Here is a 16334-nt window from a genome sequence, read left to right on the forward strand (position 1 = left end):
ATGCCCACATTATTAAAGACATTCTGGAAAATTCTTTTCCACAATGCTAGGAATTAGAATGCCCAAGTTTCTAGATGAAAATCAAAGTCCCACAACTCTAGTTGCAGTTCTTCTTCACTTGTAGATCCATGGACAAACTTGCTAAGTCTATCACACATATCCACTTTGTTCCAATACTAAAAGTAGAATCCCTAACCTACCCAAAAAGGAGAGCCTAAAAATAGTTCACATTCTCATCCAAACAAGCCAATTCTCTTAAGCAAAAACTAGTGAAAAGGGCAAAAACAAAACTAAATACAAAATTAATCAAGATGATGTATAAGTACTTGAATAAGAAGCACATGGAAAACTAAATTCTCAACAACCAAAAAACTTGCACTAGTGAAGGTCTCAATATCGATGAAATGGAAAATGGCGATGGTGAGAAACGCAGGGATGCCGACTACTACAATGACGACAGGAGGACTTCGAGCTCCTTTAAGGATATTTGTGTGGCTACAACAATGTTGATGACAACAACGACCACCAAGATTCAAAGTAGATGATGGTGTGTTAGGGTTTAAGATCGTTTTAGGGCTTCGGCGTCTTCAATTCTTCAAAAAAAAAAAAAAACTAATAAGAGAAATATTTTAATTGCCAAACTTGGAATCCATTTTGCAAAGGAAGAATTGTGTTTTAGATCCAAATGGGTCTAAAAATTGGCCCTAAGTCCTCTTAATTAGCATAATTAGGCCCAAAACCCAACAAAGTCTTACAAATTGAGATAAAGGATATTGATACTCCCCAAAAATGCTCTTCACTGAGCTGGCAAAAAAAAAAAAATCCATGCTAGAAATACAATTTGCAAAATGGATTCCAAGTTTGGCAATTAAAATATTTCTCCTATTAGTTTTCATTTTTTGAAGAATTGAAAACACCAAAGCCATAAATGATCCAAAACCTTAGCCACCATCATCTACTCTGGATCTCGGTGATCATCATTGTCGACGACATTGCTGTAGCCACTCGAATATCCCTAAAGTATTCATGATGAATTAATAAAAAGACGTAAAGAGAGCATAAGTTAATTTTAAAATCATAATGTATATCAAATTTTGAGTACTGCATTCTACACTCTAAGTCTAAGACTATGATTTTTTTTCAATAATATTAAAATTCATAAATATAGACTAAATTCTAAATATATGAGGAAAATTTGAAAAAATATGTTGGAAAAAAGAGTATATGTGTAGTTCAATAGGAAAAATATTCAGAAGAGATGAAGAGTTTTCGGAATATTTAAATTATATGGGTTACAAAAAACAAAATATGAAGTTACAAATTTTGGATGATGAAATTTAGAAATAAGAGTTGAGTGAGTTCTGAAAATTATTTGAAATCCTTCAAGAAAGGTAGTCTTGTACATCCTTGTATAGTTAGCATATTTATCTTGTACTATTAGTGTAAATACCTTGTACACTTGCACAAATTCCATAGGCCTAGAATGCAATATGTGAATATGGGTGAGTTAATCATATTCTCATTGTCATGGCTCAGGGAAAATGAGAAAAATTGACATGTATGAAGTCACAAAAAAAAAAAAAAAAAAAAAAAAATTGCATGCAATAAGTGTGTCATCAAGCAATATGTTTGTGGAATGTCTTTGATCCTTAACAAAGGGAAATGAGCGAGCAAGTTTTTGAAAATCAACTGAATTCCTTCAAAGAAAGTACTATTGTACACCCTTGTATATTTAGTATATTTACCTTATACACTTACACAAATTCCATAGACCTAAAATGCAATGTGTGCATATAAGTGGGTTAAGTATGTTTCTATTGTCATGACTCGGGGAAAAGAGGAAAAATTGAACCCAATTTATATTCCTATTCATCATTAGTAGGGTAGCTAATTGAATGAATATGTATGATGTCAAAAACTAAGTTTTTGAAAATCAATTGAATTGTTTCAAGAAAAGTAGTCTTGTACACCTTTGTATAGTTAATACATTTACCTTGTACACTTAATGTAAATACCTTGTACACATGCACAAATACCTTGAACACCTTATTTTAGTTGGATATTTAAAATAAAAACTCTCTATCTATCCTCTTTCTCTCTTTTTCATTTTATTATTTTGATAAATTTTCAATTAATTAAAATCACTAGAAAAATAAAAAATAAAAATCCTTAGTAGATAAATTTGCAACATTTCATATAACTTATTACTAGAAGTCATGTTCAAAACACTATTAGAATAAGGAAAAAAATTAAAAGAAAATTCAAACTTTTTATTTTAGAATAGTAAAAAAATAAAATAAAGAAATGAGCTTTAAAATTCTTTTTAGTATAAAAAAATAAAATGGTGAATATGTTTATTTTAAATAGTGTTTTAATCATTAATTATTTACTTTTAAAATGTAAAGGATAGTTTTTATTTATTTAAATTAACACATTTTTAAAAAAAATGTTTTTTAAAATAGTTTTTGAATCATTAATGTAATTTTTTATTTATAATTTAAAAATAAAAAATAATATTGATTTTAGATTATTTATAAAAGAGTTTAAAAATTAAAAAATTAAAAAAAAAAAAAAAAAAAAAAAAGACTAAATAAGGGAGAACTTATTGGAGTTGGTATGTAAAAAATGGTGAAATAAATAAAAAATGATGGTGTTACAAAAACGAGATGAGTTAAAACAATTTATTATTTGAGATAATTTGATGTGGTAAGTCAGGCTATTTTTTTTCATTATTATTTGGATAAGGCCGATCATTGTCGTACTGAATGGCATTCCGCCCCACTCCCACGGCACACACGACCCATTGATATTGACTTTCCAGTTTTGTTTATGAGGAATAGTTTTTCTTCACTTATTCTTCATAATCCTGTATTTACTATTTATATACTATATTCAATATTTCTAAATCCTTACCATTTATAACTTTTTCAAAATTCAGTAGAATAAATTCTGACAGCCCACCAGATTTTGAAATTGAACCGTCCCGGCATCTTCCACCCTCCTCATAGGGATGCTGGTAACGAACTCAACGCCACAAAATGCCGAAAGTAACCTTTTTATTTGCCAAAATTCCATTCCCCGCTCTGTTTCTCCTCCTCGTCCTCTCCTTACCCTTTCAAGTAATTTCCGAAAATCTGGACGATGAACGATCAATCCTACTTGACGTTAAACAACAATTGGGCAATCCCCCGTCACTCCAATCTTGGAATTCCTCATCCTCACCCTGTGATTGGCCGGAAATTACATGCATCGACAATATCGTCACTGAAATTTCACTCAGCTACAAGACCATCACAAAGAAAATTCCGGCCAGAATTTGTGACCTCAAGAACCTTATCGTACTCGACGTCTCCAACAATTACATTCCAGGCAAGTTCCCGGATATTCTCAATTGTTCTAAGCTGGAGCATCTCCTCTTGAAGCAAAACTTCTTCGTGGGTCCAATTCCAGCTGACATTGATCGACTTTCACGTCTCCGGTACCTAGACCTCACCGCAAACAACTTCTCTGGAGATATTCCCTCAGCAATTGGGCGGCTACGGGAGCTGTTCTACTTGTTTCTGGTTCAAAATGAGTTCAACGGCACCTGGCCAACGGAGATTGGTAATTTGGCGAATCTTGAACAATTGGCCATGGCCTATAATGACAAATTCCGGCCTTCAGCCCTTCCAAAAGAGTTTGGCGCATTGAAGAAGCTGAAATATCTGTGGATGACGGAGGCGAATTTGATTGGCGAAATACCGGAGTGCTTCAACAATCTATCGAGTCTGGAACTCTTGGACCTCTCAGTCAACAAATTGGAAGGTACGATCCCGGGAGGCATGCTTACGTTGAAGAATTTGAACTATTTGCATTTATTCATTAATAGATTGTCCGGCCACATTCCTTCATCCATAGAAGCTCTCAACTTGAAAGAAATTGATCTTTCCGACAACCATTTGACGGGGTCCATACCAGCGGGTTTCGGGAAGCTACAAAATTTGACGGGTTTGAATCTTTTCCGGAATCAGTTGTCAGGAGAGATACCAGCAAATATAAGCCTCATTCCTACACTGGAAACCTTCAAAGTTTTTAGCAATCAATTGAGTGGAGTTTTACCTCCAGCATTTGGCCTTCATTCGGAGCTCAAATTCTTTGAGGTTTCCGAGAATAAACTAAGCGGGGAATTACCTCAACATTTATGCGCTAGGGGGGCTTTGCTTGGAGTGGTCGCTTCCAACAACAATCTCAGCGGGGAAGTGCCCACGTCCCTCGGGAATTGCACAAGTTTGCTCACCATTCAGCTTTCCAACAATCGTTTTTCAGGCGGGATTCCTTCCGGCATCTGGACATCCCCGGACATGGTATCGGTGATGTTAGATGGAAATTCATTCTCAGGGACACTTCCAAGTAAATTGGCAAGGAATTTGTCGAGAGTGGAGATCGCTAACAACAAGTTTTATGGTCCAATTCCTGCTGAAATCTCTTCCTGGATGAACATCTCTGTGCTCAATGCCAGCAACAATATGTTGTCTGGAAAAATTCCAGTGGAATTGACCAGTCTTTGGAACATCACTGTTCTGTTGCTTGATGGGAATCAATTCTCGGGTGAACTTCCATCCCGGATCATCTCATGGAAGTCGCTCACTAATTTGAATCTTTCAAGAAACAAACTTTCTGGCCCAATTCCCAAGGCATTAGGTTCTTTACCTAGCCTTAATTACCTCGACCTGTCAGAAAACCAGTTCTCAGGTCAAATTCCTCCTGAACTTGGCCATTTGAACCTTATTATCCTCCATCTTTCGTCCAACCAACTCTCTGGGATGGTCCCATTGAGTTTCAACATGAAGCATATGAAGACAGTTTCTTGAACAATCCCAAGTTGTGTGTCAATGTTCCCACTCTGAACCTCCCTAGATGTGATGCCAAACCCGTCAACTCCGACAAATTGTCAACCAAATATCTCGTTTTCGCTCTATCTGGTTTCCTATCTGCTGTTTTCGTCACCCTGTCCGTGGTTCATGTCTATCACAGGAAGAATCACAGTCGAGACCATACAACTTGGAACCTTACTCGATTCCAAAATCTGGATTTCGATGAACAGAACATATTGTCCGGTTTGACAGAAAATAATTTGATCGGACGTGGTGGGTCAGGGAAAGTATACCGAATTGCTAATAACCGTTCTGGTGAACTCCTAGCCGTTAAAAGGATTTGTAATAACAGGAGATTGGATCACAAGCTTCAGAAACAATTCATAGCAGAAGTCGAGATATTGGGCACCATACGCCATTCCAATATAGTGAAGTTGTTGTGCTGCATATCAAATGAAAGTTCAACCCTTCTTGTTTATGAGTACATGGAGAGTCAGAGTTTGGATAGATGGCTTCATGGGAAGAAGCAGAGAACATCGTCCATGACAAGTTCAGTCCATAACTTTGTCTTGGATTGGCCAACAAGGTTGCAGATTGCCATCGGAGCTGCAAAAGGCCTACGCCACATGCATGAATACTGTTCTGCCCCAATCATACATCGAGATGTGAAGTCCAGCAACATCTTGCTAGATGCTGAGTTCAACGCTAAAATTGCGGATTTTGGATTGGCCAAGATGTTTGTCAAGCAAGGAGAGCCCGACACCATGTCAGGAATTGCAAGCTCTTACGGATATATTGCCCCTGGTAAGACCATCAAGGCCCTCTTTTCCACATGTTTCATTTCCATAATTTATCGATAATTTTTATCATACAATTCTTGTATACTTGGATGACAGAGTATGCTTATACAACAAAGGTGAATGAGAAGATCGATGTATATAGCTTTGGAGTAGTCTTGCTTGAGCTGGTGACGGGGAGAGAACCCAACAGCGGGAATGAGCACATGTGCCTTGTAGAATGGGCATGGGATCAGTTCAGAGAAGAGAAAACCATTGAGGAAGTGATGGATGAGGAGATCAAGGAACAATGTGACAGAGCACAAGTGACCACTCTCTTCACTCTAGGCCTCATGTGCACTAACAAATTACCATCCAATAGGCCGACAATGAAAGAGGTTTTGAAAATTCTTCAATAGTGCAGTCCTCAGGAGGGCCATGGAAGAAATAAAAAGGACCATGAAGTTGCACCTCCACTTTGAAATGACACTTACCCCACCACTTACAAGTTGTGAGGATAAAGCCCTTAAAAACATGATATGATGTAATAAATTTGGAAGTCATTATTTATTTAATGATGTTCCGATTTCACTTTTATCTATCCTTATTCCATGTATTATACTTTATGAGCATTCTTGCCTGCATCTTTTGAATTGCACTAGCTTAGGTGCATTAAGAGTTGCACAGAAGATCTATGTCATGGGTTCCTTGCAAATATATGACTTGTTCACAACCAGTTCATGGGTCTAGGAAGCCCATTAGAGGTTGTAATAAACCACTTCCTAATTGAAAGAATGGCTAGTCTTAGCTATTAGGATAAGTTTCCAATGGTAAGTGCATTAGTGTGTATGGTTACATATTGGACATGACCTATGGTGAATCATGACTTAAGGTTATCAAGCAGTCATGACCTTATCAAACTGCTTCATTATGTTGTCTCTCAACCTTGAGAGAATATCGAGTTTGTACTAAAGTTAGCAATGACTTTGACATACGGGTGAGATCGTAAGTTGATCATATATTCCCTATGGATTGAGTCACTGTTGATGGAAGATGATAGCGATAGGTATTTTTAATAAAAACACCATGATGTCTCTTGGGATTAAGACAACGTGCCCTTTTTAGTGATCCTAAAGAGGTGTGTTCATGGAAACTATGGTCATAGTAGTTCCTTAAGTAAAACTCGACATAGACTCTTTGAGAGCTAAGACATGTCAATTGAATACACAATAGGAGGATTTATAACTCAAAGATGGTAGAGGTAGTCTTGAAAAACTAATAACTTTCACTTTGTTAGACTACGAATATCAGTTCATAGGAAGACTAAACACAATAAATAGCCAGTCACAAACCTGAACATTTGGTATCTCATTGTTATTTTCAATAAAATAACAATGAGATGGTAAGTTGATCATATATACCCTATGGATTGGGTCATTGTTGATGGAAGATGGTAGCAATAGGTATTTTCAATAAAAGTACCATAATATCTCTTGGGATTAAGACAGTGTGCCCCCTTGGATGATCCTAAAGAAGTGTGTTCATGGAAACTATGGTCATAGTAATTCCTTAAGTAAAACTCAACATAGGCTCTTTGAGAGCTAAGGCATGTCAATTGAATACACAATAGGAGGATTTATAACTCAAGGATGATAGAAGTAGCCTTGAAAGACTAATAACTTTCACTTTGTTATACTACAAAAACCAATTCATGGGGAGACTAAACACAATAAATAGCAAGTCACAAGCTCGAGCATTTGGTATCTCATTGTTATTTACATAGGATACCGGAGTTCAATTGATTCTCTGTAGTGGGATGTTGAATCAACTTTAGAATTGGATTTTGAGAGAGTCGGTATTCCTATGGGTCCCAATGGTCCTTGCTCTAAGCTTATATACTTTGTTGGCATGGGTTATAAGAGTCGGATTGGCTCTAGGTTTACTTTTGTACATAAGGGCATTTTGATAATTACGCAAGGTTACACAAAGGTAAGTGAACAAGGTTTTTAGATTGGGTTAATTGATTAATTAGTAGGCCTTGTTTGATTAATTAATCAATTAAGACTTTTTTTGGGCTATATTAAGTGACCTAAGCCCTTAATGGGCTCAAGTCACTTAACCTAATAGAAAACCCTATAAATACCCCCTTAAGGGTTAGAGTTTATATAGTTTTTCTAAAGATCCATCTTCTATCTCCAGAGAGAGAGAGAAAGAGAAAGAGTCATAGCGTCCACCTCCCTTCTATCTCCAATAAAAGTGTGTCAAGATCAAGGTTCAAGTCATTGGGAGGAAGACTTTGGATTTACGAGACTTCTGCGATGTCGTTCTTCATTTTCACCACATGGATTTGATTCAAAACATCCGAATTTGAGGTATGGTTTTCAATAGCACTTTCTAAATCCCTTTAAAGTTTAAAAATGTTATTTTTCCGTTGTGCATAGGATTAATTTAGAAAATGCTTAGAATAGTTATGCATGTTCCAAACCTGATCTGAGCTTAGGAAATGGAGAGATCCTAGTTTTTTCCCTCAATGTTTGTGCTCCAAAGTGTTGAGATAGTTTAGAGGGTGACATGATGATTGACATAATACTTTATGTGGATAACCTAGTGAATCCCTTCTCCAAGACATTGATAGGGAGAGTCTTTGTTAGTCACATGGATAGCATAGGTTTCAGATGAGTATTTGGCATGCTTTAAAGGCATGATACTTTGAGGGCTAATAGGAGAATGTTAGGATAAAGCCCTTAAAAGCATGACATGATGTAATAAATTTGGAATTCATTATTTATTTAATAATGTTCTAGTTTCACTTTTATCAGTCCTTATTCCATGTATTATACTTTATGAGCATTCTTGTCTGCATTTTTTGCATTGTACTTGACTTAAGTGCATTGGGAGTTACATAGAAGATCTAAGTCATGGGTTTCTTGCAAATAAATGACTTGTTCACAACTGATTCATGGGTCTAGGCAACCCACTAGAGGTTGTAGTGCACCATACCACCTTCTAATTGGAGGGATGACTAGTCTTAATTATCAGGATGAGTTTCTCATGGTGAGTGCATTACTGTATATGGTTACACATTAGACAAAACCTACGATGAGTCATGGCTTAAGGCTATCAAGTAGTCATGACCTTACCAACCAACTTCATTGTGTCGTCTCTCAACTTTAAGAGAATATTGAGTTTATACTAAAGTTAGCAATGGCTTTGACCTACGGGTGAGATCATAAGCTAATCATATATTCCCTATGGATTGGGTCATTGTTGATGGAAGTCGGTAGTAATAGGTATTCTCAATAGAGGTACCATGATATCTCATGGGATTTAGACAGTATGTCCCCTTGGGTGATCCTAAGAAAGTGTGTTCATACAAACTATGACCATAGTAGTTCCTTAAGTGGAACTTGACATAGACTCTTTGACAGCTAAGACATGTCAATTAAATATATAATTGGACGATCTGAAACTCAAAGATAGTAGAGGTAATCTTTAAGGATTGATAACTTTCACCTTATTAAACTACAAACACCAATTCATGGGGAGACTAAACATAATGGATAGCAGGTCACGGACCCAAGCACGTAATATCTCGTTGTTATTTACATAGGATATTGGAGTTCGATTGATTCTCTATGGTGGAATGTTGAATCAACTTTAGAATTGGATTTTGAGGAAGTCAGTACTCCTACGGGTCCCAATAGTCCACACTCTAAGCTCATATAACCTATTGACACAGATTATGAGGGTCGGATTGGCTTTAGGTTCATTTTTGTGTATAAGGGCATTTTGGTAATTACACAATGTTGCACAAGGGTGAGTGAACAAGGTCTCTGGATTGGACTAATTGATTAATTAATAGGCCTTATTGTGTTAATTAATCAATTAGGACTCATTTTGAGTTAGATTAAGTAACCCAAGCCCATGTAGGCTCAAGTCACTTAAGCGCACTTAGGAACTCTATAAATACCCCCTAAGAGTTAGGGTTTCCACAACTTTTGTCCTCCACCTGTTAGGATAGAGCCCTTAAAAGTATAACATGATGTAATAAATTTGGAATTCATTATTTATTTAATGATGTTCTAGTTTCACATTATTTATTTAATGTGAAGACGTTTGGAACCCATCCCTCCTTCATAGATTTATCCAAAAGTTGGATGCTCTGACTCAAGTTTCCATGCATACACAACCCTCTGAAGTGATCATCAACTCCATTACCTTAGTAGTTTTTTCCATGTCAAGCATACAGTTAGTTTTGAGAGCAAGACCCACTTTCACTATGAACTCAATGACCGTGCTTGGATCAACTAGTTTGGCATTTTCATTTCTTTATAGCAGCCAAATTTGGACTAGATCTAACACTTGGCAGCCAAAGGGCATGAATCAAAAACAGAGGAAAGCGACAGAAAAGAGAAAAAAAAAAACAAACAAACAAACAAAGCACAAATGGTTGAAACAAAACGAACTAATAAAAGCCACATTTTATGTTTCAATCAACCGGCTTAGATGTAGGTGAGTTAAACTGAAAAGATTTTAAACAAGAACACGAGTATTGTTCAGACATTCTATAGGAAAGCTACAACAGAGATAATTCATGCTCAAACATAACCAAAGGAAATGAGGCATGAATCAACTATAACCAAATCACAGAAACCAAGAGATTAACAATAACAAGTGTGTGTCCTACGATTATCCAGACCCAAAACATGGAAAATTTTAGAATCTAATTGATAAATGAAAGAAAAAAATGGAAAAAATGGAAGAAAATTAAATACACAATTTAAAGGACTGATAACCTGACCTGAACTCTCCTCTGAGATTTAGCAATTTATGAACGTATCTTCAGGCCCCTGTAGACGAATCCATGCTTGGTGGTAGTATGCTTATTGATGATAGTCTGGAGATGTGGAAATCAAATGATTCTGATGAACTAAATTTGATGCGTGATGAGATAGATGACGTGTTATCTAAGGATCACAAAGTTCATCAATAGAAACTCGTTTGATGATGCGTCAATCTGATGGAGAGAATCCGTTGATAAAAAATGATGAAATGCCAATTTGAAGATAATGACTGCGATTCATCTCCGAAGATGAATCTAATGAGAACATTCAGGATTCAGAAATGGAGAGCTATAATGGCAGTGGTGATTTGCAGCAACGTCGATCTCTGGTGGCAGTGACAACAAGCTCTAATGGTGGTAAACTACGCCGACAGAGACAATCTCCATGAATTGCACAACAAACTTCAATGGCGATCTCCAATGGTGGTGGTGAATTCTCCTACAACAATGAACTCTCATTCTCCCGTAGAGATGAACTCTCAGATGTCGGTGAATTATTTTTATATATTTTTTTAATAAATTTTAAATGAAATAAAATAAATAAATAAATTTTAAATCAATAAATTATTTTTATATATTTTTTTAAACTCATTTAACTTATTTTAATTTTTCAATTATAAAATTAAATAATTTGAAAATATATAAATTTCTAACTAATTTTAATTGTATTTTATTTTCTTTTATAATTTTCATATATAGTATAACCAATACCAATGTTTTCAAAATTAGACCGATGCTTGAACCGGAAAAGTTACCAGTTCACGGTTCATTAGTCGAACTGGTAGTCAAACCGCGGTCGAATCAATGACATCATAAATAATAATTTTTTTCTTTTTTCTCACTAACTAATCCCATATTGGAAATGGATCAAAAATATGTAGGAATTGTGGTATAAAAGGCAAGTTAGAATCATTAACTTGCAAGACTAAAAGCTTATTGGGCTTGATGACAAACGGGTTGGATAGGCTCCTCATGAAGTGATCCGGTTCTCTTATGGTATCAAAACTTTTTTTTTGGCTTTAAACTAAATAAATAAATAAACTGTTCGGTTCGCTAAGAATCGCCCGGTTGGGGCGGTTCACTAGTTCAACCGTTGGTTTGATGCCCAAACGGTTTTTTGGGTGGACCAAATTGGTTTTGTTACCAATCGGACCAACTAGTCCGGTCCAATTTTTAAATCATTATCAAATACAATAAAATAATTTTCTTTAACATTTTTTTTATTTTTTTAGTACTTCTCAAGAATCAAACATAATCATAAGACTAATCATATTTTTTATTATAAGATCATTCAAATACAATGCCCCAAGTGAGAATCCCAAAACGTTTTTCAACGTTTTACTAATATTAAGATTTTGAAAATCTATACAATTTCTTTTTCTTTTTTTTTTTTTAATATTTGGATGATAGAGCATGAGTATACAAGAAAGGTCAATGCAAAGATCAATGTCTACAATCTTGAAATTGCACTTCTAGAGTTGGGCCCTAAAAGAGAACCCAATAGGGGGAAGGGGCAACATATAAACCTTGTTCAATGGGCATGGCAACACCTTGGAGAAGGAAAGTCATATGTGAAAGCACCGGATGAGGAGATCATGGCACAATGCTACTTCAAAAAAATGAGTACTATGTTCCCAATAATCAAACTTTATCAAGAAAATGTTGATAATAGTGAGGATTCTCTTATTTACAAGTATAGAGACAAATAGGCAAAAGGTAAATAAATTATTAATAGAGCTTAAAATAATAAATTGAGCAAATAAACATATGGTAAGATCGAAACTCATTATCCTCCTACTAAATAAAATTCTAATACCATATTGGATAACTAAATTTTTTAAGAACTTAAACTTAAGATTTGGATCCTTATGATTGTATATCACACTTTCTAATAATATATCAAATACTTTTCTAGATTTTGTGTTGACTTGTGATTACTTCTCTAAATCAATTTTTCAGCATCTTGTATATATGTATTTGTTAGGATGAATCAATTATCAATGAATGCAAAAATGCAACTCCTCATAGAGTCTCTTGTTTATTTCCTCTACAACTTAATTAGATAAACTTAAAAGAACTCCAGAGTGATTTCACAAAGAAATAGGATAATTATTTTATCTTCAAACCTGCAAAAAAGATATGGAAACCGTATCATTGAAATAATTAAAACAGAAAATAATTGGAATCAAAGTGCTATTGCCTTATTTTAAAAACAATAAATAAATAAAATAAATCTTAGGCTTTATGCAAAACTAAATATTAGTTGCCTAAAGCTCCTTATTTGGAATACTAGATGGGCGTCAAGCATCATTTCAACTCGGCACCTCCTTCGGTAAATACCAAAAATAATATTTGTTTTGGGAACAAGACTAGAGTTTTGAGCGGATATAATATATTTTTAAAAAAATGCACAAAATAGATTTTCAAGTAAAATTATTCTCAAGCTAGTACATTTCAGCTACATGGGCATCATATGGTCGGAGATTATTTTTTTTTTAGTGTTGTTCTATGTCATAAAACTTTAATTAGTAACTACGATTTTATTTTTTAAAACATAAAATGATAGTTAGATATTATAGTTTAAAATTTATTTTTAAAATCATAGTGATCAATTACGATTATAAACTTAAATTTAAAACCTTAGTTGGTAACTAATGTTTTAACCGTTTTACAACAAAATCAAAATTATAATTCACAACTATGATCATGTGATATAGATACAAGTGTCAATAAAACACTCCAATTTGAAAATTATTTTGAGAGGGGATCTATTTTGTAGATTTTTATTTGCTCAAATAAATTATTTTTCCTCAAGCCTTAGAAAACTAACTTGTTTAGAACTAAATTCAATTATACACTCTCCTAATTTTTCTTTTTATAAGATCAAATCCACGTTATCACTTTTCCACCAGAATCCTCATGATTACTCGTAGAATTCTTGAGATGAAATGGAAGTGTGGTATGAGATGCATGCTTGTTTAAACTTCAGTTTCAATCTTGGTCAATAATGTCCATTCCCTTAGATGTGCAGGATGTGGAACCACTGCTGGATCCTTTGTGAGACTTGACCATCAGTATCCTTCTCTCCATTTGTGGGGTACCTGCCCACTAGATCACTGCTGTGGAAATTTGACTAACACACCCAAATTCTCAACAACCCAATACCACAGATTTCTGCATCCTTCCTTCCATCCATCTTTCTTGAAGTAAAATAGACATCCATTTGGTCTTTGTTTTTCATTGGTTTCACTTTCTCCCAAGAATACTAATCTTGTCTTTATTGACTGGTTAGTTTAATTAGAGATCATCCAAGAAAAAGAATATCACATTTTATATTAAAAAAAAAAAAAGTATTGAATATATTAGCAAGATATCATCCTCGAAAAGTTGGAAATGTAATCTTGTACAAGGAAAGGAAACAAGGGGGAGTCTTAAATAAACTGTTTCCAAAAGAGACCTAATGACCAATGTCTTTAGGGGTGTATCCTTCATGTATATAAATAAGAATTGAAAGCGAGGGAATATGGAAGTTTAGAGACAAGACTTTGTTTTCTATGAATAAATTAAATGTGGTTTCATGGCTTCCAGCCCTTTTCAAAGTATTCAGTGGAGATTGGCCCGATTCCAATGGATTGATCACTTTTTCCATAATGCATAGTTTGATTAGGTCACCAACCATTCGCTAAGCCGTCATACCTTTTTTCTACACCAACTCAAATACCCCACTTGTCCAATATGTTTTTATTTTTTAAAACAGCCATTAACACAACATTTTTAAACATATCCATTCTCATGTCTCTCTACCTAACGTTAATATCCTATTTTTAAGTGATTCATGTAACCATTTTCAAACACTTCCATTTTCATATCTCTCTCATATCTCTATATGAATTCTAAAGTCATTCTACTAAAAACACTTTGAAAAAATACTTTTAAAGAAAATATTTCAATTAAAAACACATTAAGCAAAAATACTATCAAACGCACTTTTAATTTGTATTATTTTTTATCGGTAACACTTTTATTATAAAAAAATACTTTTAGTGGTAATCACTTAATATTTGAATATACAAATAAAAAAACCTTTTATATAATGTATTAGAAAAAAAAAGGTTTTTAAAAGAAACATCCATCAATATATTATATAACAAATTATTGTCTTTAAAACCTAATTTTTATTATAAAAAAAATGCTTTTAAAAAGGTATTATATCTCACTCAAAATTACTACCAAATCAATTCTAATAATAGTTTGAAAATGGGTTGAACTTAAAAAATTGTAGAAGTAACCACTATGTTTGAAAATTATATGTCAAAAATATTTTTATTAAAGAGAAAGATAATTATAACAAAGCTTGTTGTCATTACTTCTCAATAACACAATGAAATCATATGGAGCTTATAATCAAAAGTTCTTTTCAAATGACTAACAAAAGGTTTTATTCCTGAGTTGTTTTTACTACTGTTTTTATCATTTACCTATATTATTAAAGGTGATTAAATGATAAAAAAATATATATATATTTAATGCATATTAATTTCTTTTCACATCCAATTTTCAAGTGGATATGCTATAAAAATGTTGTAAAATAATTTTTTTAAAATAACATTTTCATGTGATTTTTTATTCATAATTAGTTATAGAAAAAAATTAAAATGCTTAGGTATGATTAAAACGACTTCATTTCATAATTGACATCAACACATGTTATTTTATCATCTAATATTGTTCCATTAAAAAACACTCAATTTAACATGAATATTATTAAATATATAAATATATTTAAAATTATTTTAATCTTTCTATTTAAAAAAAAAAAAATGCATGCATTACCTATATTTCCATGAAATGCCCATGTGTCCCATGATTGTAGACTAATTCGTCTGTACTGTGGACGCAATGACAAGTCAGAAGTCTTCCTTTTCTTTTCTAGTCAATGGGCATGTTCCACATTTATTTATGATATTTCGGATTACACGAAGACTTCCAAAAGCAATCGATGGCCCATTTTTCTTCTGATAAGCTTCATGGAATCTTTAAGACGAAGGAGGATAACCGAGCGTGTCAACCACGCTCTCTCTAATTTTTCTATATTCTTAATTTCTAAAAAAAATTCAATATGGTATATCTATTTTAAAATTATCTTTTTGATAGATATTTTATAAATTATTATAAATTTTAAAATATTTTTTCAATTATTATACATTTCAAATTATTTCTGTAAACTACCATTTTTTTTATTTGGTCTTATCTAGTTTAAACAATAATCAGATAATTTCACATATGATTTTTTAAATATTATTGTTTGTAACCTAGATCCATTTGTGTGTATTATTTTACCTTAATTTCATTTGTTTGCATGTTCAATCTATAACCTAAATTTCATTACATATATTCAACCATTTAGAATTTTTGTTTGATATGTAATGTTTTACCTTAATATGTTCTCAAATTACATATATTATAGGGATATATATAGATAGATTATGGTCTATTCCATTTCCGTCACTTCATGAGTTTCCCCTAATCCACTTACTCCACTCCCAATAGTGATAAACTATATCTTGAAAGTGAAGTTGGCTTCACTTATCCTTGAATAAAAGACATATCCTCAAGAGTCAAGACACTCGAATTTGAATTTGGACTCAAACCTAAGGATAGATCTTCGACCACCACCATCTATTGTCTCCTAATAGGGGAGATATTATTAGCCTTTTTTTTTTTTTTTCTTTTTTTATTCTTTTACCCCACTTTAACCAAAAGATAAGATAAGCTTATTACAAGATTATAGAAAGAACGTACTTGTCTTTATTTATGATATTTTTTAAAAAATAATTCAACTTTATTAAAGCTAAGTTAGAT

At 33.5% G+C, this 16334-nt stretch overlaps 1 protein-coding gene across 1 annotated transcript; it reads left to right on the forward strand.

Moving 5' to 3' along the window:
* The first annotated feature begins 3004 nt into the window (after positions 1-3004).
* Positions 3005-6179, forward strand: LOC117912421 (receptor-like protein kinase HSL1). Its single transcript, XM_034826994.1, is given in 3 exon segments — positions 3005-4809; positions 4812-5657; positions 5750-6179. Coding segments are annotated over 3 exon segments (2916 nt in total). The 5' UTR covers positions 3005-3038; the 3' UTR covers positions 6049-6179.
* Positions 6180-16334: the final 10155 nt, after the last annotated feature.

The sequence above is a fragment of the Vitis riparia genome, chromosome 4, assembly GCF_004353265.1.
Source record: "Vitis riparia cultivar Riparia Gloire de Montpellier isolate 1030 chromosome 4, EGFV_Vit.rip_1.0, whole genome shotgun sequence".
Lineage (NCBI taxonomy): Eukaryota > Viridiplantae > Streptophyta > Magnoliopsida > Vitales > Vitaceae > Vitis > Vitis riparia.